The sequence below is a fragment of the Anoplophora glabripennis genome, unplaced genomic scaffold, assembly GCF_000390285.2.
Source record: "Anoplophora glabripennis isolate ALB-LARVAE unplaced genomic scaffold, Agla_2.0 scaffold81, whole genome shotgun sequence".
NCBI classification, from domain to species: Eukaryota; Metazoa; Arthropoda; class Insecta; order Coleoptera; family Cerambycidae; genus Anoplophora; species Anoplophora glabripennis.
In genome coordinates this window covers 1,392,418-1,418,586 of record NW_019416522.1, presented here as the reverse complement: position 1 = coordinate 1,418,586, position 26,169 = coordinate 1,392,418, and the positions used below count along the sequence as shown (strand labels likewise).

At 31.6% G+C, this 26,169-nt stretch overlaps 1 protein-coding gene across 2 annotated transcripts; it reads left to right on the top strand.

Annotated features, from left to right (window-relative positions):
- The first annotated feature begins 63 nt into the window (after positions 1–63).
- On the top strand, positions 64–25,907 carry LOC108908858 (tyrosine-protein kinase receptor torso). Of its 2 annotated transcripts, none has more exons than XM_018713010.1 (13): positions 64–255; positions 15,617–15,698; positions 18,887–19,020; positions 19,301–19,535; positions 22,844–22,920; positions 22,991–23,162; positions 23,229–23,407; positions 23,691–23,954; positions 24,015–24,219; positions 24,281–24,482; positions 24,747–24,897; positions 25,058–25,410; positions 25,536–25,907. In XM_018713010.1, the coding sequence occupies exons 1-13, from the start codon at positions 145–147 to the stop codon at positions 25,756–25,758; spliced, it is 2,388 nt and encodes a 795-aa protein (XP_018568526.1). In that variant the 5' UTR covers positions 64–144; the 3' UTR covers positions 25,759–25,907. The 2 variants fall into 2 exon arrangements, with proteins under 2 accessions (XP_018568526.1, XP_018568525.1); XM_018713009.1 differs by lacking the exon at positions 64–255 and adding an exon at positions 3,577–3,781.
- The last annotated feature ends 262 nt before the right edge of the window (positions 25,908–26,169 follow it).

Sequence of the window (26,169 nt, the reverse complement as noted above, 5' to 3'; positions counted from 1 at the left end):
CAATTTTATGCGCACCTTGATAGGAACTTGTCCAATTCGCTTGCATATCAATTAAACCGTCGACACGCTACAATCCGCGGCATATCACCGCTTCCGAATATGTGCCTCGACATTTCCGAAGAAGTGATTTAGTTTTCGTGAAAAATGATACTTTTAAAGTTGATCCTTGTGTGTGTCTTTATGTTGACTAGTGTATGCTGCGAAAAAAACGACTCGAATAGCGAGGAACTCTGCAGATTTTGTGTTGAAATCAAAGTAGGTATCCGTTCCCGTAACATAAGTTTTCGTGCTTAATATTCCTTTGAAAGTAGGTACATAGACTTGCAAAATACGTTTGAAATTGAATTATTTCTTACACTATCATCTTGTTGGCTGTTTAAAAGTTAGGTGAAAGTTTTTATTTATGTTGTTTTGTGTGTTTTTAAATCTTATCATTTATTTTAATAATATAACGTAACGTTTAGTAATACAACGTAGTAGTCTTCCAAATTATCTGTTTTCTATCTCAATGATAATAATATAAGAACTCAAATTCTATTTATAGGAACTGTATTTATATTTTTTATATGCAAAACTTTTTAATAGTTTTATAATCTTTAACTTGAACCAATTCTGTAAAGTTTACATTAATGTTGTATCGTGTGTAAAAATAGTATCAAAGCTTTTATCATCAAGACAATTATGTAGGGGTTAGATATCATTTGTAAGTATGTAATTCGTCTGCTTCACTGCGGGTACGCTAAAATTCAAATTAACATATATTCAATAGTACAATTATCATATCACGCGCAACGTTACAAGGAGTATAGATAACCACCAAAAAGTTTTTAAATTTAACTAGAACATATACATCCACAGAAATTACTTTACAGACGCTTTTAGTTATGGGTTCCATTCCCATCATTTTGAACAATTTTCAGTTAGTGTTTAAGGAGTGAGAATTGAATTGTACGAGGTATGTTCAGAAAATAAGTGAACTTTTTGCATTATACGCTAATGGAGATATTTACTCATATGCATTTGGCAGCATTGCGTTGCTCATAACCTACTGTAACCACATGTTCTTGGATTTTTGATATCTCATTTAGTTTTCGTGATATTGTTATTTAAGTGCAACGACGTGTTAGTCACGATTTTTGATATGTGCTGTTTTCTGGAACAACGCGCAACGGTGCAACATAAAATTCTGCATGAAACTGAGAAAAACTTTCACGGAAACGTTTCAACGTTTGAAACGAGCTTACGGAGATGATGCTCTGGGTCGTACGCAATGTTACGAATGGTTTTCACGATTTAAAAGTGGTTGTCAGTCAATTGAAGATGATCCTCTACCAGGAAGGTCTTCGATTTCAACTGATGACTCCTACGTTCGGAAAATCAAAGATCTGGTGCGAGCAAGTCGCCGATTGACTGTCAGAGTCATCGCAGGAGAGGTTAGCATCTCAATTGGGTCATGTCATGAAATTTTTATTGAAAAATGAGACAAAAGTTCAATCATCATGCGTTGGCAAAGGATCCCGACGCCTCAAGAAAGCACGTCAGTCTCAATCCAATGTCAAAGTGATAAGTGATGCTCACTGTTTTTTTCGACTTTAATGAATTTGTTCATTTTGAGTTCTTGCTTCAAGGTGAAACAATGAACCGGGTGTACTATCAAGGCGTTTTACAAGGGTTACTTGAAAAAAATCCGCAAAAAGAGACCAGAATTGTAGCGAGACAACTCATGGTTCTTGCACCATAACAATGTGTCCGCACACTCAGCTTTGTCAATTCTTCAGTTTTGTGCCAAAAATCAGATTACTGTCCTCCCTCATCCTCCTCACTCTCCAGACCTGGCTCCTTGCGATTTTTTCTTATTTTCGAAATTAAAATCAGTGCTGAAACGATGCCGTTTTCAGACTATTGATGGGATATACAGGGTGTTCTCAAAGTTGAGTAATTTATTTTAACAGCTGGTAGAATTCGTAAAAGAAAGTCGATTTACTAAAAATCGTTTATATAAAAGTTGCCAAACAAAGCAATTATTAACAATTATTTTAAAAAAATGAAATTTAAAAACTTTATCATACAAACCTGATTTATTGTCATTTTCGACCTCTGCGCTGTAAAAACATAAATGGTAAACAAACGGTAACAATTTTGAACAATTTTTGTAGAACAGGATTTTTATAACTCTCCTCTTCTGCAACTTTTATATAAAGTTTTTTGGTAAATCGACTTTTTTACGTGTTCTACCAGCTGTTAAAATAAATAACTCAACTTTGATAACACCCTGTATATTTTTCAGTGCGTGTGCAAGCCAAATCATATAGTAGTGTTTTTTATTCGGCAATTTTGATGTAATAGTTTTAAAAGAATATTATTAGCACGAAACTCAAATTCTTCATGACCGAATTATCACATTTTAAGTTATTATAAAAATATATCTAAATTCTTACGTAAAAAATACAGTTCAACTTCTAACATTAATATGAGGCAGTGGCAGTCGATATAATAGGATGTCATCTTATTATAGTTTAATGAATCATATAATAAATAAATATTTTAGTCGCAGTTTACTTTCAGTTTTCAAATAAAAAAATAATAAGACCAGCTTCAAACAACCTATTGATTGATTGATTGTTATAAAAAATACTAGGGTATTATTAAAATGACTAAAATTTAAAATACATTGACATGTTTATGTTACAATACTTTTTACTCTTATAAATGAGATGAAAACGTGCAATTTGTCTTATTTAGATTAGGAGTAAGCTTTTATAGAAAATTAGCCAAAAGTGGATTAAAAATATATTTAAAGGATAATCTGTGGATGACTGGCAAATATTTTCAAATCTGCAGTTATCTGCGAATTACGTTAAAAATAATAAGAAATGTACCTACCTACCTAATTTTGAAACTGATTTTATTAATTCTATTCCTCGGTATGATTATTTAAATTAAATTAGAATTAGCCATTTCAGTACAACGCAAAAAGAAATTTAAATACAAATTGGCTATTTCAGAAAATTTATCGTAATATGTGATTTTATACCAGCTTTAATTAATTTATGTTGATGCGTCTAGTTTTTTATGTTCAGATCTATAAAATTACACACCATTTAAATGTAAATTTATTATCGGTGATCGTATAAAACTTTTTAATTATTTTCTATTTTTCATACAAATTTCTCCTATGGAAACTTTCGTCTATATCGTTTTCAAAAATAAAAAAGAAAATCATGACTCGTTAACAATACAATCAAGATCCTTATAAGCAATTATAAATACTCATTTGTATTTTACATCATCCTATTTAGTTTACTCTAAATGATCAAATTATATCAACTATATGCAAATTTATGTAAATGCTTAGTATTACAATAATTATTACATAAATCCTATACCTAGGTTTTATGATATCAAAATAGTTGAAATTCCCACACCTTAATACCCTTATTATTTTATTATAAAATACCTTTAGAACTAATTAATAATTCCTTAGGTAGTGCCCTACCTGTACCTATAAAATGCTACATCAAGAATACTTTTATTATCATAAATATCAGAAATCAGACAGTTTAGCGCGCACCTTGATAGAAGACGCTTATCATAAAGCTCAGTTTTCGAATAGTCGTTTGGTTTGTGCGAAAATGTTTCTCTGAAGGTAGTTTTTTTCAATATGTGGTCGATCAAAGTGACGGTTTTCGCAATCGTTTTTATATCAGCAAGTAAAACTTGGGCTAGACCCAATAAGGAAAAATTGAAAGTGGAATTATGCAGACGGTGCGTTGAAACTAAGGTGGGATTTTTATATAATTAAAAAAGTTGATGAATTCAAAATTGTAGTAAAAGCTGTTTCTATTCCAAGATATTTACTGTTTAAAATCCGTATAAGTTGCCGAAGTAGCTGTATAGGTAGATGAAAATTATTTTTTTACTGTACTTTCGAATAATTCGGAATTCTTTACAAAAGCTACAAATTGATTTTTAGGTAATTTTGCTTAGGTATCGTTTCTTCAAAAAAAATAATGAATATAGTCATATTTGAAATTTGATATTTTATACATAATTTGTGAAAAAGTTTTTTATTATACGTATTATTGTTATATTTTCAACACAGGTAATACTAAATTATAACGTAGATGTTGGGAAAGGAAAATATTTTCGTGAAGATTACGCACTTACTATTTTGGGTGGATTGATCCGGTATTCGGTATTACCAGACAAGAAATAATCCCCCATATCATAATCTTCTGTGTTTTAATAACCGAATTTATTAAAATAATATGACGAATATAGACGACGTGCAGATAACATGGGCTTAATTTTAGTTTATGATTGGTTTATAACTATTTTTCCAAAAAGAGATGACAATTTTCCCAAGAGAAGTGAAAGCTATTTATGTCTAAATGTTAAAACATGTTTTAAGATTCTATAAAAAAAAACTTACCTGAAGTTGTTTTGATTAGGTGCAGTTATTTTTTAAACGGAGTTGAAAAAGGAGGTAGCTAGATACTACCTCCAGCGACTCCGGCAAAACTTTAAATTTATAGACTACGTCACAAAGTAAATAGTTTACGCTTTGTGGACTTGTGTATATTTATTTACACATAAGCTGTTTGATTCCATTCAAGAAAGTTTTCCAAACGTAAATCCAATAAACCGACAATTTAGTGTTTTCTTATGATAAATTTTTTGACTTGATCCGTTGATTTATAGAGATATTTTCAAAGTTTAGATTATTTTAATTATCTAGCAATCTTGTTGACTGACATAGAGGACAAATTTTCTCGTTCCATTTTTTCTTGCCCATAGCTTTTATCTGATTGACGAAGGAAATAATTCATGTTATGCTAAATATATTTTTATTCAAGGTCTGAAGAATATAAAGCAGAATATAGCGATATATTTGTTTTTTTTAAGAAGAAAGCTATACATTTTGTCATCATTTAGGTACTTATTATTTTATTAACCATTCGTTTGTAGAAAATAGGTAATATTTTATTGCTGTACTATACAGGGCGTTTATTAATTGAATGCCGATACTTAAGGGTGTGAATCCTTGGGTCATTTTAAGAAGAAAACTTAATATCAACATATGTCCTAAACCTCTTAATTTTTGTGCTACAGGGTGTTACAGTTTTAAGAAAAAATTTACTTTTTTATTATAATTTTCTTATCACTCCAGATATTTTTATGAAATTTTGTACACACCTATTAATCATTAAGGAGCATTGTTTGATGTAAAAAATGCTTTAAAATCTTTGCCAATGACGTCCGTACGAGGTTGAACTGTTGAACTAAACATTTTTGAAGAAAAAAATGGTACGCCACTGCTTTTTCTAAAAACTAAAATTATTTTTAAAATCTCCATTTATTTTACAGCAAATTCGGTCCCTAGACTTACTCTCGTACGACGCACCATTTGCACGTAAAAAAATAAAAACCAAAAAAGGTTTTTTTCCCCAAGTTCATTGAGACTGCTTTTAATATTTTGTTGCCACTTTGTTGCTACTGTATTATATAGCACATGCAGCTTTTCAGACTAAATATTATAATAATTCATATTATAAAATTTATTTATTTTAACCTCGATTTTAACACTAGAGACAACTGTAAGTATGTGTATATTATTAAAAATGTAAAACAACTTACCGTCAGGTTTGTAATGCAATTGTTTTGCATACATCTCTCGATGCAACGCAATAAATCGAAAAGCAATTCTTATGCAGTTTATCCTGTTGTTATTCATCAAAAATGTCTATTATGCTAATGGAATTGTCACCAATAGAATAACATTTACATATTTTATTATTGCTTTACGAATATTTGATTATATTATTTTTTGCATATTGTTTTACTGTCTAGAGCAGTAGTACACCCCTTCAAAGCTATTATCTATTAAATTTCAAAGTAGATATCAATTCTCTACTAATTTTTGGAAATAACAATTTTATTTGCATAATTATAAGTAGGTATGTACCAGATCTGTTCAGAAAATACCCGAACTTTTTAAATAACGCGCTAATGGAGATATTTAGTGATGTGCGGTTGGCAGCATTGCATTGTGCAGAACCTCCTCAGTAACTAGAACTAGCTACATGTTCTTGGATTGTTGATAACTCAATTTAGTTTTGTGCTTACGGACATGATGTCCTAAGTCATAAGCAATGTTACGAATGGTTTTCACGATTTAAAAGTGGTCGTCAGTCAGTTGAAGATGATCCTCGACCATGAAGGCCTTCGACTTCAACTGATGACTCCCACATTCGGAAAGTCAAAGATCTGGTGCGTGCAAATCGCCAATTAACTGTCAGAGAAATGCAGAAGAGGTTAGTATCTCAATCGGGTTATGCCATGGAATTTTGACTGAAATATTGAAAATGTATTGAGTTGACCGAACAACAGAGAGAAAATCGTGTGGACGTTTGTCGGCAACTCCTTGAACAATCCAATGACGATGAAACATTCATTCAAAGGATCACAACTGGTGAAGAAAGCTGGGTTTACGGCTACGACATTGAGACAAAAGTTCAATCATCACAATGAATTGGCAAGGGATGTCCCAAGAAAGCACGTCAGTCTAGATCCAATGCAAAATGATGTTCACAGTTTTTCTCAAGTTTAATGGAATTGTTCTTTTTGAATTCCGGGCTCAAGGTGGCACAGTGAACCGTGTGTACTATCAAGGTCTTTAACAACGGTTACGTGAAAAAAATCCGCAAAATCCGCAAACAGAGACCAAAGTTGTGGCGAGACAGCCATGGTTCATGCACCATGACAATGCGCTCACACACTCAGCTTTATGGATTCACCAGTTTTATATCAAAAATCAGATTACTATCTTCCATCACACTCCTTACTGGCCAGACCTGAGTTCTTGCGAGTTTTTCTGATTTCCGGAATTAAAGTCAGTGCTGAAAGGACGCCGCTTTCCGATTAGGTAATGATGACGTCAAAGCAAATTCGCAACGCACTTTAAGGGCCATTTTAAATGGCGCTATCCAGGACTGCTACGGCAAATAGAAACACCGCTAGGAAGAGTGTATCAATAGGGGAAGGGAGCATATTGAAGGAGACAAGGACCAATAATGTATCAAATTAATAATAAAATTTAAAAAAATAAAGTTCGGTTATTTTCTGAACAGACCTCGTATACATAAAAATATTCTAACTGCAACATTTTATCATTTATTCAATGCATGTGAGGTCAATCTTGATTATCAATTAAAAACAACAAAATAACAATATTACTTGTATGGAATGTATTTTTTGAACCGTTTTATTACCTAAAGAATAGTGACTAACGACCTGATATAGGTAATATATACGAAAATCGACCCTTATGAATAACGCAACATCTAAAACTCATGACCTCTTATTTCACATTCCTCTGTAAACATTTAATATTACCATATAGCTTTTGTCTCTAGATTCAAATGGATCGAGATTTATTTTTTAAATACTTGTACGACGTAAAACCATAAATTGCTAGACTAAAAATGGTTAAATAAAGTTAATTCACCTACACCTATATCCGAAACCGCTTCGTTTAGCCGCTAGACGACCTCAAAGTTTCTGAAAAATTTTTGAATATTTAAAGTAACTAATACGCGTTTAACAATTTTAATTGCTTTTGGGATATGGGCTTTTGCTGACACATTTTGGAGTTATACAGAATGATTTTTAAAACTCACAACTGCTAGAAATTGATGCACTTGAAAATATCCTTCCATGACTTTTTTCTGTTCGCACAATAATGACCCCGAAAACCCCCGTATACCAAATTTGGCGCGAATGTGTTATTTTTTGAAAATATGTTCGGCCATCTTGGATCCGCCATCTTGAATTTTGCAAAATTGACCTCGGATCCGTGATTAGTAACCCCGAAAACCCTTGTACACCTAATTTGGCGCGAAACTTATTTTTTGAAAATTCATGATATCTGACCAGTTTTTTGAGGTTAGAAAAAGAACCATCAATTCTGACCGCGGATTCACGTTCAGCGAGGTCTTAACCATATAAATGAACATTTGAATATAGAAAAAAAAAATTGTATTTTTCCCAGCACCTTTGTTCTGAATTTTTGCTATGAGGTTAGGAAATTCCTGTGATGTGATAGTTCAATTCGTGATCAGGAGACAAAAATACTACACTTAACATATGTCGCATGAAAAGTACAGACAACTTTTTATTTTTTGTGTGGCTGTGTAATTTGATAATAGACACTATTTTTGTATTTGTCTATTCCAAATGATCCAGTCTTTGCCAAATCGTGCTAAAATTGAGTTTGTTTAAAATAGTAGCTTTTATCACACAAACAATTAAAGCAGAAAATTGAAAATTTTCTTGTATACAAAGATTTACTTATCGCAAAAAGTTAAAATGGAGACGTTACTTGGTTTTTGCATAATTTCTTAAAGTGTTTACATCATTTAGAATTCTCCTGTATAATTGCTCTCCATTATCCACTGGAGAAGAACACACTTTTGATCCCACAAAAAATAATCGCAAGGTTTTAAGTCAGGCCCTCGCGGTGGCCATTTTTTCTTCCGATCCACCGTCCCGGATATTGCACATGTAAATGTCGTCGAACAGGTAGAGTTGTTTCAAAATCTTATGAGCTTTAACCTTGATATGCGCAGAAACATAATTCCGACCGTCGCGTCGCCTAAATTATTCTACGTCCTAAAAACATTACATCCATTATTCACAGTCTATCTCGAGCTCTCGTAGCGTAAACAAGCCTTTGCTCCGATTACAAATATCATAATAAAATGCTCTATTCTTTATTATTTTAATTTAAGCAATAAAAATATACATAACGAACGTTCGCCAGTTGACTTTATTGATGCCCGAGTGCCTTAGTTTATTCCTGGTTGTAATGAGGCACGTGGTCTAATTCTGAGTCAATGTTTTCACAACGTGCTTATTAGAAGAATTATGTGGATACGCCACGCCTTTTGCGCATTTCGCGGCTCATGAGATTTTGAAACTACTCTAACGTGAAAGGAAAAGGTGCACCATCGTGCATAAACCACACGGCAAAGTAACAACGTAAATCGTTTAATAAATATGTGGCAAGGTTTGATTAAAAATATATAGTTTTCTTTATTTAGTCTCTTTGGTAATATAATAAGGCATATAATAAAATTACCGATAACTCACTAAATATTAATTTTGAATTCATGTTGATGAGGAATTACTTTAGCAGCATGGAGATTTTCATCAGCGTGGACATGTCATCAGTAACCAAAACTTATTTTCTGAATTTATATTGTGAATTTAATTGATAGTCTCAAGAAAGGGAAATAGTGGCACACAAAAAAAACACTCAGAACGGTGCAATTCCAGATACCAACTGAATTGCGTATTGCTGGAAAGCTTAGTACCTCGTGTTATCCGTCGCGCCGTTGTCACATTGCTCGATTTTAAATTTATTACAACGCTAGGTAATTATTTTTTAGAACTAAGCATTAAGAAGTTCAAAAAAGTGATAAACATTGTATTTTATGGTATTTTATGTACGCAGTTATGTCAATATTCCTTAATTAACCGAACTTTTGTACATCAAGTTGGGGATTTTGATATTTTTTTTCTCAGAAATGGTTGAGTTTAGGACCCATGTCATATAAGGCTTTTTTGTTTATTTTAATGTATTCTATCGTCTGTTACAATTAAGACAGTCAAACTTCTAACACCCTGTATAAATCTAACTAGTTTTTATTGTATTTCAATTTCTTCTATTCTTGCATTGTAGGTGTTGGTGTCGATAAATAATTTAAATGTTTGAGATAAACAATAGCAACAAACCATTCAACACAATTGACTTTATTTTGAATTTTAATTGTCGGTCGATAGCCGCACGGTTTAAGGCGTCAGTCCTTAAATCGTGTGCAAATTTCCGCCCGGGTTCGATTCCCGCGGCCGGTAGACCGTAGATTAGCTATGCTTCTACGGAGGATTGGCACCCTCTGTGCAGGTATGGTAGGGTGGAAGAATGTTGGCTTGGGTCAATGTGAGGAATTGACACCGGTTGGCATTTGACCACCCCCCTAATTAATGAGGTTTTCCAGGTTTCCCTCATTCCTGCACTGAATGGTGGTTAGGCCCTACCAACATAAATCGTTCCTGGGCGCAAATGCGGCCTACGTACTAATAATATGCCGCCTCCTCTCCCGCACAAGTCTAGAATGAAGAGTAGAGATATTATTATTACAATTAATTGACACAGGCTCTTTTACAAGCTTGGCAAGGAATTACGTAACGAGACATCCGGTGGTGCATTAATATGCGAGACCGCTTAGAATCGGTGATCAGGAGCGGAGCAGCAATACCTGATATTAAATNATCTTGTTAAATAAATTAAAATATAACATTAAAATGAATAATAATAATAATAAACATAAATTGAAACTATTAACACATGAAATAGGTCATCACATTTATTGAGTCTTACAAAAATCTCGACAAAACAGGAAAGGTACATTCCGCTGTTTATATGGGTGCCCATGTTTTTCGTGATCTTTCACCGCGAAAAATTAAAAGAATTCTTATCTTTAACATTTCTATAGTTTTAGTTGGATTTTCTCTTTCTATCATAGTCTTACTAAAAGTGCGATTTCTTGTCTATAATCTATAAAATAAAACGCCAACCTTAAGCATGTAGCTTTAACTCCTGAAGACCGTTATTTTTTGTTCGTTCCTTTTTGGCTTTATGACCTCCTACTGAGATTATAGAAATATAGATTTATCAATAGTTTTATAAATAGTTCTTATGAAACTCCTCAACTCCTGTAGATTATTAAAAAAATTAAATTGTTACTTGGAAAGTAAAATGCGAAAAATATTTTCGTATTAAATACTCAATAAGAATTGATGGATACAATGACTTAAAAATCAAACTGAAATTGCAGACAAATGTAAAATCTGTGCCTACTATCAATTTATTAAATAAGTGGTAATACATATAGACATTTAAAATTATTTTTATGTACCTAAACCGCTCATTAAATAAATCAGGTACCAACTGAAAAATATTTGACATTGCACGAAGGAAAAACAGTTATGAATGGACATTTTCAAAATTCATCAATTTTCTATCAATTGTAAGTTTTAAAAACCACCCTGTATAACACTAATACGCATCTATTGAAATCAAAAGCCCACACCCCACAAAATTTCTTTAAAATGTTCAACCAAACGATGAGATTTCGGATATGAGTGAATTTGCCTAAATCGACCTATTTTTAGTCCAAAAATCTGCACTCTTCCGTTGTACACGTATTTACGGGACACCCTGTATAAACTGAAGTATTTTGCTCCATTTCTTGTTAAAAACATGGAACTTGATGGTTACTTCGCAGTTAAATAGTCATTTCTTTATCCGGGAAATGAAACACGGGCAAATTAGGCTCCAAGCCTAACTTTAATAAAATTTTATCTAATCATCCTAATCCTTCAGAACCAATGCCTAGTGTATATGTTAAATAGGTAAGTCCGACACGAATTAACGGATATTTAGATATTCCTATTTAGCCACGTTATATATAAAGCACCATTTGTGGTGCAGATAAATAAACAACCATCAGACTGAAAAAGTTGTCGAGACTTTAATGTTTATATCATGGAAGAGGAAATATCAAATGAAAAATTAACACTATTTCCTGCATCTACTCATAATATAGAACAAACTATAATGCGAAAATTCTTAATATTATCTAATAGAACAAAAATTAAATGTAAAAATAATTATGATTATCCTGTTTTGTTTGTTTATGAAAATGAAGTTAACTTCACTATAATAAAAGTCGTTTACCGTTTATAATGTAGTAGTTTGACAACAATGTACTTGCATTTAATTATATAGGAAATATGTATTTCCGTTTCAACTTAGGAAAATTTATGATTTGCCGTTTATTTAATTTGTGCAATATTATCTATGCAGTATGCTTTTCCAAAATCATATCTACTAATGTAAGACAAATACAGGGTATTTTAAATTTTAGAATAGCGTCCGGTAAGTTCTATGAAGAGGAAATCATTTTTTTGCAATATTTCTCAATCGCGTTGTGATAAATGAATGAAATTTGGTATACCCAGCTAAATTTTGATGAGCAATTTGATGGACTAATCCATTTATTTCCATAAGGTCCATTGGGGTGGGTACGGGGGGGCCCTTGGTACTTTGCGTGTGTAACTTTTTCATCTTTGACTTTTTAATAAATTGGACAGCTAATTCCGTTTTCCCGAACTGTTTAAAAAGGTACTCTGGTTTCAAATCGTTATCTTCAACGGTTTCTGAGAAAATCGCTCTTGAATTAATCCCACTTTGGTCAATTTCATAGTAATTTAAACAAAAAAAATAATAATAATTTAATACGTAATCAGTAATACACATTATTGATGTAGAACAATTATGATATGATGATTTGTTTATGGCTTTTGCGATGGTAATGCTGCGCGGCAGAACGCGAGTAGGTACGGCAGAAGGTTTCCAAACAGAAGGCTGACATCAAGGAGGACATTCCTCACTGTATTCCGCAATGTAGCTGCAACCGTCACTTTTCGAAGGGATCATAAGATGGAAACTTAATTTTGATAACAAACAACAAGCTATTTTAAAAACTGTTCAAAAAACCCTCCACCTTCACTGATACAAAGTCTTGCCCTACGTGTAACACTTCTCGAAGCTATTAAGATGCTAAAACGGTTTTGACGAATTTCATTGGCTGCATCATTGATACGCTGCAGCAATTCCTCACGGGTATCGACTTCGGTGGCGTAAACTTTTTGATTTAGATATCCCCAGAAAAAAAAGTCCAGCGGGGTTAGGTCGGGAGAACGCGGCGGCCAAGCTACCGATCCGTGCCTCCCTATCCACCGTCCAGCGAAATTTTCGTTTAGGAAATTTAGAACATTGCAACCACTATGTGCCGGGGCTCCATCGTGTTGAAAAAACATGTTACGTCGTAAATTTAGAGGCAGATCATCGAGAATTTGGGGAAAATTTTCTTGAAGTAAGTTTAAATAAAGATTTTAATTAAGACGTTGTGGAATTTCAATAGGTCCAATCAGAGTGTCGTAAATTATTCCCGCCCATAAATTTATGGAAAACCGTTGCTGGAAGTTTGTTCTCCGAACAACATGTGGGTTCTCTTCTTCCCAATAATGAGAATTATGAAAATTTAATTTTCCATTTCGGGTAAAAGTAGCTTCGTCACACCACAAAATTGGAAGCTTGCTCGTTCTCCAGCGACAAAATTGCATACGTGGCGCAAAATCTTCTGGTATCAAGCCGTGTACACGTCGATAGTGATAGGCATGTAGACAGACCTTGTCGCTTTAATATTCTTCCAACCTGAAATGTTAGTAGCACATGTAATCAATTCTGTTAAGGAAATCTTTAAGATATGTAGTACCGTTGGCCGAGGAACATTTATTTGCCTTGAAATGTTCCGTATGCTAGTCGTAGGATCTTGTTCAATAGCGTCAAGGACCTCCGGTTCCCTATTAATCCTGGGACGTCCTTGACCCGGTGCCTTTCGAAAAGTGGCGGTTGCAGCTAAGTTGCGGAATACCGTAGGGAATGTCCTCCTTGATGGCAGCCTTCGATTTGGAAACCTTCTCCCGTACTCGCGTTCTGCCGCTGCAGCATTACAATCGCAAAAGCCATAAATAAATATCATATCAACTAACTCTTGTCCCGTAAACTCTTCCATTTTTTTCGCTTAGAACTATTAAATTGGCAATCGGGTTGACAATACTTTGACATAAGAATACCTTGATAATTTTGTTTAAATTACTATGAAATTGACCAAAGTGGGATTAATTCAAGAGCGATTTTCTCAGAAACCATTAAAGATAACGATTTGAAACAAGAGTACCTTTTTAACGTAAAACAGTTCGGGAAAACGGAATTTGCTGTCCAATTTGTTACGCGATTGAGAGATATTGCAAAAAAATGATTTCCATTCCTCCCTCTTCAATGGGTCCCTGTGCCCTTAGGAAGCATTTCCGGACCCATGTTTATATGAACTTTTTTACTTAGTTTTGATCATAGAATCGGCCAGTTCAGGGTTGGCAGCTAATTATGAGACACCCTGTATAATAGAAAGAATTGCTAATATCTCGATTATCTTTATTATCTTTCTCGATAGGTCCTAAATAACATGATTTTTAAAATAGTTATACCTACAGGGCAATTATGCTACAATGCTTACAGAACAGAAGTTTGGCAAATTAATTTTAAAAAATTGTCAATTAACAATAAATCAAAACATATTACTACGGATATTCAAAAAGATCACTATTCTCAGGGGTTCATAAATAAAATTTAAGAAAACGTTATCGTTTCTATTGGCTTTGGATAAACTTCATGTTCCATAAAAACTTTAATGATTTATTCTCTAGTATTTTCTCCAGTATTTTAGTCCAATCAATCTGTCACGGTCTTATGTTAAATTTACAGAAAATACCACCTGGAAACAAAAAATATGGTGATATAGGAAAAAAATCTAAGAAAGATAGTGTATTTTTCCTGTGGTGCATAAACGACGAAGTTAACCTAAAAAATTCATAAATGTCAAAAACACGGTTTATCACTAATAAAAAAAACTTGAACTCCAATCGAAAAAAGTTAAATGAGAAAGTTGTAGCCATTAAAAAACTTATCGATTCTTATTCGTAAATATATCGATTGCTATATTTCTTTTCGAGGTATATCTAAAAAACCTTCAAAAATCAACTTTTTTTTTGCTGTATCACTTGCAAGTTAAGGTTTTGAAACTTGTTACTTGCTGTAAATGTAGCCCTCGGCAAGCAAGAAAGTACCTTTTTTAAAAATTAAAAAACACTAAAAATTTTTATATCGTTATATCGTTTTTCGAAAAAAGGGTCATCTCGAAAATCGGCTCTTCTTGCTCGACGAATAGTCATAGAGAAACGAATCAGGGCTCATTTTTTTCCTTTACAGTTGTACTTTCATGGTAAAAAAGGGTGATAACGATTTTATTCATTTCAAGTGTCCAAAGATGACTGAAAAAGTAAATTTTTTTGCTGGCGTTTTTCTTGAATATCTTCTTCGATTTTCATTTCTCGATAATGTCTATTACAGGAATCGATTGCTGGCTAGTATTTTCTACAGTATTTTATTCGTTTCTGTTCATGTAATTTACTTAGAATTCCGACTTGAGAACATTTTTTTGTGTAGAATTAATGGGGACATAAGAAAATCGTTCTAAAAGCCTCACATTTGTAACTTCAAAAAATTGTGACCTAGAATATTTTTGGTTGGAGTTAAATAAACACCTTAGGGTCCTTAGGAGTAGGACCTCTCAAAACATAGACGTACCAGATTATAATATGTCTATTACTTTTGATGAAAAGGACCTGCTTTACAATAAAAAGTAATGGGGTCATAATTTACAGGATAATCTTATTCTTCATATTCTATTACCTCAAGGAGCACGTTATTCTGATACACGCTGTATAAAAATTCTGTTCGAATAAACTCTCGATTAATAAAAATTTATTATGAGATTTACGTACAGGAACATCTAAAAAATACAAAAAAGAGATTATGATTTCTTTCTATGTTCGGTGATTTAATTTAATAATGAATTTTTCTTTTCAGAATACGAGCTGTATAGCGAACGTATGCGAGTATAGACGCACAAAAGTGTCAGCTTTTAGTGGTAAAACTCGACAAGCAGATGGTAAGTAAACTACTATTATAGCTTTGTTTCTAGTTCACCAGAAATACTTTCCAAAGAAATGTGACTTACTTCAAAAGTGGCTGCTTTGAATCAAAATAAACATTTATGCTAAATTCATCTGAAACCTGAGGGTAGGATGCGCAGTGGCTAAGTGTTGGAGTGAGGAACGGTGCTCATAGAGCTTTACTATGAGTTACCTGCTGCCTGAATTTCTATTTCATTCTACATCAAGTTTTCTCTTTTTATTTGGCCGTTTCAGTGCTCAAGTGAAATTAGTCCAGTTTTAATTTTGAATAATAAGTAATAATTTTTAACGTAAATAAAGTGCTGTTTCAAATAAAAACATATGCATGTTCTCAAAATATCTATCAGCAAATGAAAAATATGGAAATAAAACGGAAGACCTCATATTTATTTTCATTAAAAAGTAGTTATAAAAATGAAAGAGAAAAGTTTTGGAAGGCAGATATATTTTTAACGAAGCAAAATAGTTTTAAACTAACTTGATTTATTGGTTTGTTTTGAATTTGACATAAAACAGTTATAGTACAGTCATTGAAGGTGAAAATCAGCTGTAACCTCCGAATTCTTTGAAACTGCATGGATTTGCATGAAAATTTAGTATAAGGCTCACCTTAGGCTCAAGTTCAAAAGTGACATAAGCCCGATTGACGCATTTTGTTTTTTAGGGGTAAAAACTACCACTAAGTGAAAAAAATTGAAAAAATTAAGATTTAAGCATTTTATTGAGAAAAATCTTGTTCACGCACAAAGATTAAATAATGTTCCATGTTCTCGAACATGTTTTATGATATATTGGATCTTTTCGACCCTTTATTTAACCCTTAAAAACTACCCCTATGCAAAAAATGATAAAAAATTACTTTTTAAAGATTTGGAATGATTAAATCGTGCAATTATTTAAAATAAAAGTCACCTTATAGCTAATAAAAGAATTTTTCCCTTTCAACCCCTAAAAATATTATTGACAAAAATGATACAAAATTGCTTTTTAAAAGCTTGAAATGCTTTAACGGTGCAATTATTTAAAATAAAAATTCCCTTATTGCTTATGATAGAATTTGTATCTCATAACAATTTTCAACCCTTATAAATCTTATAAATATAATTGTGCAATAATTTAAAATAAAAATTCCCTTTTATTGTTTATGAAAGAATATTTTACTTGTGCCATTTTCAACTCTTATAAACTACCCTTTTACCAATATTAATGTAAAATATTTTTATTATAATCGATTTTTAAATATAATCAATCATAAAAAAAATTGCTACGCTGCATATAAATAATCACACTAAATTTTGTTACTTATTTTATTTGTATAATATAATAAACATATAATATATGAAAATGAGAAATCCTATTTTGCTCCGAAAAAATGTCATTGGTTTTTTTACCATAACTCGGTTAATTTTGAAGCTATAGTATCCTACAAAAAAGCATTTTAAAGATAATTTCAAGATTTGTAAGATCGTTTGCACATAAAGCCTTTTAAGTCCTTTGTTTTTTTAAAAGGAAAGGATCGAAAGGCTCGACACAGGTCGTTTTTTTACTAAAATGGATACTTCAAGCGGCGATATCTCCTTTATTTTTTATGCTGTAGGAATAAAAAAAGCAGAATATTTGTTGAAAAAAGCTACATTTTTGTTGTCTGTCATTTTTTACGTATCTTTCATAGTTTCAGAATTATTATATAAATAAGGCAATTTTTATTGAATTCAACTTTTACCGTACATTATTCAAAAATACGCATTCTAAACCGGTCTAACTTCAGGATCGTATGAAAAACACTAAAACAAAACTAATTGCAAAGGGTCTACGATTAATTTTAATTCTTCTGGAAATGGTACAGCTCATTTTCCTTAAAAAATATGAGCAACCCTACTGTTTTTGACGATAACTCCTTCAATTTTGCTCTAATTAACTTTTATAAGTGCTCATTTTGAAGGTCTTTTTGAGTGCTACAAAAAAACTCTAGGAGCGTTATACACGTAAATTTAATCATTTTTCCGTTACTTGACGTTGAATACATCGATTCGAGTATTCCCCCCAAAACAAGTCCCCTTCAACTAACCATATTTCGCTTTGTATAGGACAACACTTTTTAAATAACGATTTTCTTTGTTTATTTATAAGCTACATTTTTGTTCATTACTCTTTTTTTTTTATAAAATACGTAGTTTTTGAGTTATTCGCGAAAAATACTTTGAGTGTTTTTTTTTTCACTCAAAATTACAAGTTTTCAATCGTGAATAACTAAAAAACTATTGATTTCTCGAAAAAATTCTCCGAATATTTTTTTGCTCAAAATTTGATTCTCTATCGATTTCCAGCGTTATTTTTGAAAAAAAAATCCACCCCCGAGAAGGTGTGTCAACCCCCAACAGAGTGGAAGCGTCAATCGGCGCTATGTCACTAATGTTCATTGACCTTTTCTCTAACTATCTGCCAAATTTCACGTCGATCGGTACAGTTTCAAAGAATTTGGAGGTGAAAAGCTTCAATGACTGTACTGTTACTTTTCCTCTATTATTCATTACTATCGTACCTACTATTTCCACATTTTATTGAGATTGTTTTGTTTGTATTAACATTTATGAATTGTACTCGCAGGGAGACTACCTCAAGAAACAACAGTAATAAAATTTGGAAAAGTAAGATATATCTATAGTAGCTATTTTTTGTCAAGGGGAATGTCAGAATAACCGACATACTAGATATTTATTTGAAAAATTACATTATTTAACAATTTCTCTATGTCAAATACCTATGCGTTTTTATATTAGCAATACTTGGGAGTATCATTTTTGATTTTTATTTTGGATAATTATTACTAGCTATTGCTAGCTGACAGCGGCTCATGGAGTAGTTTTTATTTAATTTAATTTAATTTAATACCTTTATAATAGAGAAAAAAAAAATGAGGATTAATAATAAAATATATAGGTACTTTAAAAATCCAAAGCAGACACTCTTGAAATTTGTAACATTTTTTACTGAACACCCTGTATAGTGGCATATTAGCATTACATGTACAGCACAAGAATAAGTATTCACGTTTCTTCATAGTATAGATATAAATATTTGCATGTATTTTGTTCTAAATAAAATATATTAAATCACAATTTTTTACAATTCTTACTACTACAATAATTCTACTTATTTACAGATGATGTACTGCCGCCACCTGAGATGCACTGTCAAAATGAGGGACTCATGGTTTTCGTATGGCATGCCAAAAATGACACATCCTACTTCTTGGAGTATTCTATCTCCGAAACAGACAGAAATTTTACTGAGGTGGTTAGTAGTACATTTAACTTCCGTTGCTGAGGGCACATTACATAAAAAATAATATACATAGTCAACATATTTTTGTGTAATAATCCATGACAGACGCAATAGCAGGGCACATACACTGAGTTGTGTCCTGATGCCTGTATTGGTACCGATTAATCACTTTACTAAATAAAAGAAAGATAAATCTGTGATCTTTTTATATTTACTTAATCATGGTTTTCGAAATATGTTCATTCTTCTTTCACTTAAAAATTAAATGAATAAAATGAATTATTCTTTTCAGACGACTGAAGGCTTTCAAATCCTAGAGGACCTGCAACCCGATACAAATTACGTGATTCAGCTTACTAGCGTCGTAACGGATAATTTTGTCGTGCATTTACGACGCAGTCCTATAGTTTCAATCAGGACCTTAAGACAAGGAAGAACTCCATTACCTGTAAAGAAGGTTTATTTGGACTCTTTCAAATTAATTGATGACACATATACGGCATTAGTGAAATGGGAGCAAGGGGCAGGTAATACGCTTTTTATTAGGTCTTACCAATGCAATCATTTTGGAATATGTTTCTTCAACGCGTCTCGGAAATTTTGAAATTTTAATTGGAAATACATTTTGATTATAGTATATGTGGCATACATGGTTATTAATAAAATACCTACTGAAGCAAATTGCAAAATTGACAAAATCTAGATATAGTTACACGTCTTCTTAAAATTAGTTTTTCCTATTTAATTGATGTTATTAAAATAATATATTTATATATTTTACTTTAAATCTTAAACTGAGCTTAGCTAAATTATACCGATGGAAATAATTCATTTAGAGGAAAAAAAGAAAATTGTTACCTGGACTTTTATAAGTGGAAATGGTAATAAACAAAAAAAAATAAATGCGTGAGCATGGGTGGCGGAGGGTTGATTTGGGGGGTTGAAAATTTGTGAAAAATTGTATAATTGAGATTTTTGGCGAAAGTTGACGTCAAACAAAAAAGTATCCAATACAAAAGTTGTAGATCATGCAAAAATCTACAAGTAGAGGTCACTGTTTAAGATAACCTCGAAAAATGCGGAAAACGTTTTTTCATATTTTTCGTGTTTTATTTCTCATTTCCGCAAAAATAATTTAATTTTGACGAAACTTAGTGAAATTATATTATATCTTTCTGTGTCTTGAATAACCACAAATTTTTTTATATAAAAAAAGTTTCCGAGATATTCATTTTTTTCCGTCTGAAACACTTTTTTTTAAAGAAAAATTCTACTTAGGAAAATCATCGTACAGAGTTTTGCCGGTGATCATTTTTTTCGTTTTGACATACCTACTTTTTTTGGTGAAATAAAAGAATCTGTAATCACAGTTCAAAAACATGCTCAAAAATGCAAAAAATAAAAAATGACTTGCAACGATGAATTTTTCAGTAATTGTTGATAATTGTTTAAAAAAAATTCAAAAACTGATTACACCATTCAATGGTACGAAAAAATATAAAAAAACTGTCTCATTGTTTGACCCAAAACTTTATTGTTGTACAGTATTGCTATGAACATAAGTCGAATAAATAAAATAAATAATAATTTTTTTCCGTAGGACCGATTAGTGTACTTATTTTTTTTAAATTTTGATGAATTCAGATATACAGTGTTACCAAGATAAGGATGGGATAGCATTAGGATATAGAAAACGGTAAGAGATACAGGGTGGCTCAGATTAGGGAAAAAGGTGTTTTTTTATACCTAACAATATGCCGTTTAGAAAGTGTTAAAATTCCGTGTAGTCCCGGAGATATCCGGAAAAATCCGAAATTTTGCAAAATTATTTAATTTTTTTTCTGGCTTTATTTGAAAACGAATTTTAAAATAAATTGCATATTTACAATGCCACTTTTTTCGCTCTATACAATGGCGTCAATATTTTTGCAATCCGACGTTTCATCTTCGAAGAGCCATCATCAGGTTAGTTTTTTAAAATATGTCGCTGCTATTTTTATGACCAAATTTTTAGCTTGTTTTAGCTATCATTTAAAATTTTTCCAGAGTACGGCTCTAAACGCTTTCAAAATATCTATTGGATGAAGTCATAACAGTATAAAAGTCAATAAAAAAATTGTTGGATATTTTGTGCTGTTTCGACTTTTATAGTTATGACTTCCTCCAATAAATATTTTGAAAGCGTTCCCAGCCGTACTCAGGAAAAATTTTAAATAATAGGTAAAAACCTTTTTAAGCGATTGCAATAGTAATATCATCTAATTCAGAATTAAAAATCGATTTTTGTCATAAAAATAGCAGCGACGTATTTAAAAAATTTAACCTGATGATGGCCCCTCGAAGACGAAACATCGGATTGCAAAAATGTTGTTGGATAGAGCGAAAAAGGAGGCATTGTAAATATGCAATTTATTTTAAAATTCGTTTTCAAATAAAGCCAGAAAAAAAAATGAAAGGATTTTGAAAAATTTCGGGGTTTCGGGTTTCGTGTCAACAGTAGACTTTGCAGCTAATACTTTGTATTGCTGAAATCTCAAATCAATTACTGAACAATTTATTGTTGCGTCATTTTTTTTGCATTTTTGAACATGTTTTTAAACTTGATTAAAAAGTATATGTCGAAACGAAAAAAATGATCACCGGTAGAACTCTGTACGATGATTTTCCTAAGTAGAATTTTTCTTTGAAAATAAGTGTTTCAGACCGGAAAAAATGAATATCTCGGAAACTTCTTGATTTTTTTATTTAAATTTGTGGTTATTTAAGACACAGAAAGGTATACATTCACCAAGTTTCGTCAAAATTAAGTTATTTTTGAGGAAATAAGAAGTAAAAAATGAAAAATCAGAAAAAAAACGTTTTTCGTATTTTCTCGGTTATCTACAAAAGTTGTAGATTTTTGCATGATCTACAACTTTTGTAATGGATACTTTTTTGTTTGATGTCAACTTTCGCCAGAAATCCCAATGATACAATTTTTCACAACTTTTCAACCCCCCAGATCAATCCTCCGCCACCCCTGCTTACGCATTTTATTTTTTTAGGTTAATTATAAGCCCTTTTACCATTACCACTTATAAAAGTCCAGGTAACAATTTTTTTTTTCTCCAAGAGTAATCTGGTTGGACTAAATGTAAAAATGATAATTCATTACAAATAATTCATAAGAAGTTTGTTAAAATAATGCACATTACTTTTCACAAAATCTTTAATATAATGAGGAAGATTATCGAATGTGGTTGATTAGATGAATTTTTCAGGTTTCCTCAATTATTCACTAGTGGTTATAATCTTTACCAACATAGGTTGATCCTATACGAAAAAAACATTGTCATGAAAAGTGTCAGAAATTGTTATAAATCTGGATAAGTGGGAAGGAATAAAATGACAAGGTTATGAAGTGAAACCTTTAGATCCAGATATCCAAAAAACGGTTGTTCAAAACGACATTTACCAAGTATACGTTTTTCTTAGAAAAAATATCAGAGAATAAGAATTTTTGATTAAAAATTCAATTATTTATAGCAAATTCTAGAACATATTTATATTTCTCATGCTAGAAAACCCAAGTTTTACGTATTTACTCCAATTAATGATAAAGTTATTGAAGACTTCAACACTCTGTATCTGACATGACCGTCCTCGAATATTGCCACTGGCGCATCCACCAAATTATAGAAATGAGGATAATTCTTTTTTCTAAACTCCTCATTTTAGAATATTTCCGGCCTTATTTACTTCAGAAAAATTAAGTGATGTCCCAACCACTTTGTAACACCCTGTATCAGTCAATCAATTTAATGATTCATATTTATTAACACATTATCTTTTACAGACAGAGCTTGCTTTTATTATATCATGTGGTACGGGGGTGACGAATTAGGAGATGTTAAACAAAGAGATATTGAAGATGTAAGTAAATTTTTTTCTTTCACATATTTGTTCAGTAACTATTATATAACTATAATAACTTTTATTGTAGCCACTAGCTGCACCTAAGATAAATATAACTGATTTACAATTTGGAAACAATTATTCGTTATCGATAAGAGCAGTCAGGGAAGACTATAATGTTCGTAGTGAAAGTTTGGAGAAATGGCTTATTATTGAAGTTCCTACTTGTTTACAGACTTTTCACAGCCTATCAAATTGTGGTAGGTATTTGAATATTTATTATTAATTCCATTTAGTAATTTTTCTCTATAATCTTCCAATTTTAGTTCCAGAGATTCCAGAAAATTTCGAAGTGGAAGAAGTTATTCACGTTCGAAATCATGTAGGCTTTCCACGTTATGACGTCAAAATGTCTTGGAGCGAACCAAGTTATAAACCAGATTATTACACAGCTGTCATATTTAACACCATCAACAATGGCAGCTTAAAAATAAATATTACAGGAGTAAGTAATTATAACGATTGCAAGCAATAACATATAAATGAAAATATTATTCTTTATCCTGATATAAAAAATTATTTTGCAGTTTCTGTATTTTTCTTCTTTTTTTTTTAAATATATTAAAATAGAAAAAAGGATTCTTTTAAGAATTGTACGAAATTTGTACTAAAGCAGATAACTTGATTTGCTTAACTGTCGAAAGAGCTCTCTTTGAAGTATGGCCCAATCGTTTTTGGACATCCTGTACAGGCTATAAAATGAAAACTTTATAGTAATTTATTTTTAGAATGAAACAAGTGCCGAATTCACCAACATAGAATTGGACACGTATTATCAAGTTTCATTAGCAGCCCATTCTGTAAAAGGATCAAGTCCCGAAGCAACTATTTACAGGTTTGTGAACAGTACCGCAGTCCTACTTACGAGTGAATCATGGATGAGCACCGAAATTATTCTGCTCATTGTAAGCCCCTTTGTTATTATCGGCCTTATTTTACTGCTACTTTTCAACCATTTCTTGGTGAAGAAGCAGCAAAGGAATTATTTTAAGGTATTTTGAAAAATCATTATTAATGGATAAATTATTAAACATATACTTTAATGTGTCCAGGAAATAGAAGAAAAAAATGTACCAACGGTGAACTACATCCAGACCCGGACAAATACCTTGGAACAAGCAGATGAATGGGAACTTTTATCTGAGAAAATACTAACCAAAGAGGTACTTGGAGAAGGAGCATTTGGAATTGTTAGAAAGGGAGAATACTATGCGGAAAATGGAAATAGTATAGAAGTCGCAATTAAAATGTTGAAAGGTAAATGTAAATATTGAGTGTATATTGAACTTAAATAACATTACTCCAATATATGTTTCAGATAATCCTTCCCAGGAAGAGTTGAGACAGTTTTGTCAAGAAATAGATATAATGAAATCGGTACCATCTCATCCCCATCTGGTTTCTTTAATAGGATGTATTACTCAAGGCACAAACCAAGGACCACTTCTCGTTGTGGAATATTGCTCCAAGGGTGACTTACAAACCTACTTGAGAAGTGCTTGGAATAAGCTGACGAACGGGTATGTCTTATTTACATTACATTACATTACCAAGATTTATATTATCAGTAAAGTTGTTCATAATAAATAATTACTTTAGTATTTAAAAAAAACTACATGGAAAATGAAAATCCACACAATTGTAGCACAAACAGGTTTGGTGATTGACAACTTATAGCAGAATCTATTTGTGCTAGAATTAGGTACCGAGTAGATTTTCATGACAATTTTTTTTCCTAGTAATTTTTTAATAGTCATTTTATTACTATTATTGATATGTTTTAGGATTAACAAGGACAAAATTAATTTACCAAATTTACTTGAATATACAAAGTGTGCTTCAAATAAATTATATGATCTAAATGTAGAACAATACATGGACATTCCACAACCAAAGGATCTTGTTTCTTATGCACGACAAATAGCACTGGGAATGGTAAGTGGAAGAAGAAAGATGAAAATTAATTTCGTTAATATTTACTCTGCGGAGAATTTACTAATTACTAAACTTCCCAAGACTTAAGCTATTAAAATTTTATTTCAACACATGTCTTGTTCCATAATTTTTTAAATTGCATATTAATTTCTATTTGTAGGAATATTTATCATCTTTAAAACTGATACACCGAGATCTGGCAGCTAGGAACGTCTTAATTTGTAAAGACAACACAGTGAAAATTTCAGACTTCGGTTTAAGTAGGGACGTATATCATAACAAAATCTACTGTAAAACTACTGGTGGTAAACTACCTCTCCGTTGGATGGCACTGGAATCAATGACCCATCAAGTGTATACTACGCGAAGTGACGTTTGGTCTTTTGGTATTCTCTTATGGGAAATAATAACATTAGGAAGTACACCTTACCCTGGAATATCTACTGGAGATTTATTACCTCTCCTGAAAAGTGGTTATCGTATGGAAAAGCCTTCCAACTGCAGTAATGAATTGTTAGTATATATTTTTTTTCTTAGGTACCTATATAGGTACCTACATCGAAACATAAATATTTTTATTTTTTGAATAAGTGGTAACTACCATATATTTTTCTAAATTAGATTTTCTATATTTTCAGATACACGATTATGTGCAAGTGCTGGAAAGCAGCACCAAGGGAAAGACCAACATTTTCTGAACTTCGAAAAACACTAGATGAGTTACTAGAAAGTGTTTCAAACTATTTAAATTTAAACACGAGTGAATCTGGTGATATTTACATAAGTAGGAAAAATAAAATGAACAAATATAAAAATGTTAACTTTTCTGAAGGATATGTAATACAAATGAAGGGTGTGTAGTAATATAAATTTTATTAAGTGCTTACTTATTAAATATAATTTAGCTTAGGATAAATTTAAAATAAGTATATTTTTATACTGTACTGTACTTGAAAAAATACCTATAGACATTGTAAAACTCCAAAATAGTACAATTTTTAAAATATATAATACAGATTATTTTAGATGTAAGATATTATTGTGCAGTATTGCAATAAATAAATTTTAATTTGTAAACAAGCTTATGTACTGATTGAAAATAGAGAAATTATTTCTTTGCACTTACATCAAATATAGTTACCTACTTATTTGTTTTAAATAAAATTTAAAACTTCGCGCTAATACAGGATAATGCAGCATTAAATATGTTTATATTGGAATCATGAAAGACGGAAAACAGATAATAATAAACTTATATCTATAATCTAAACA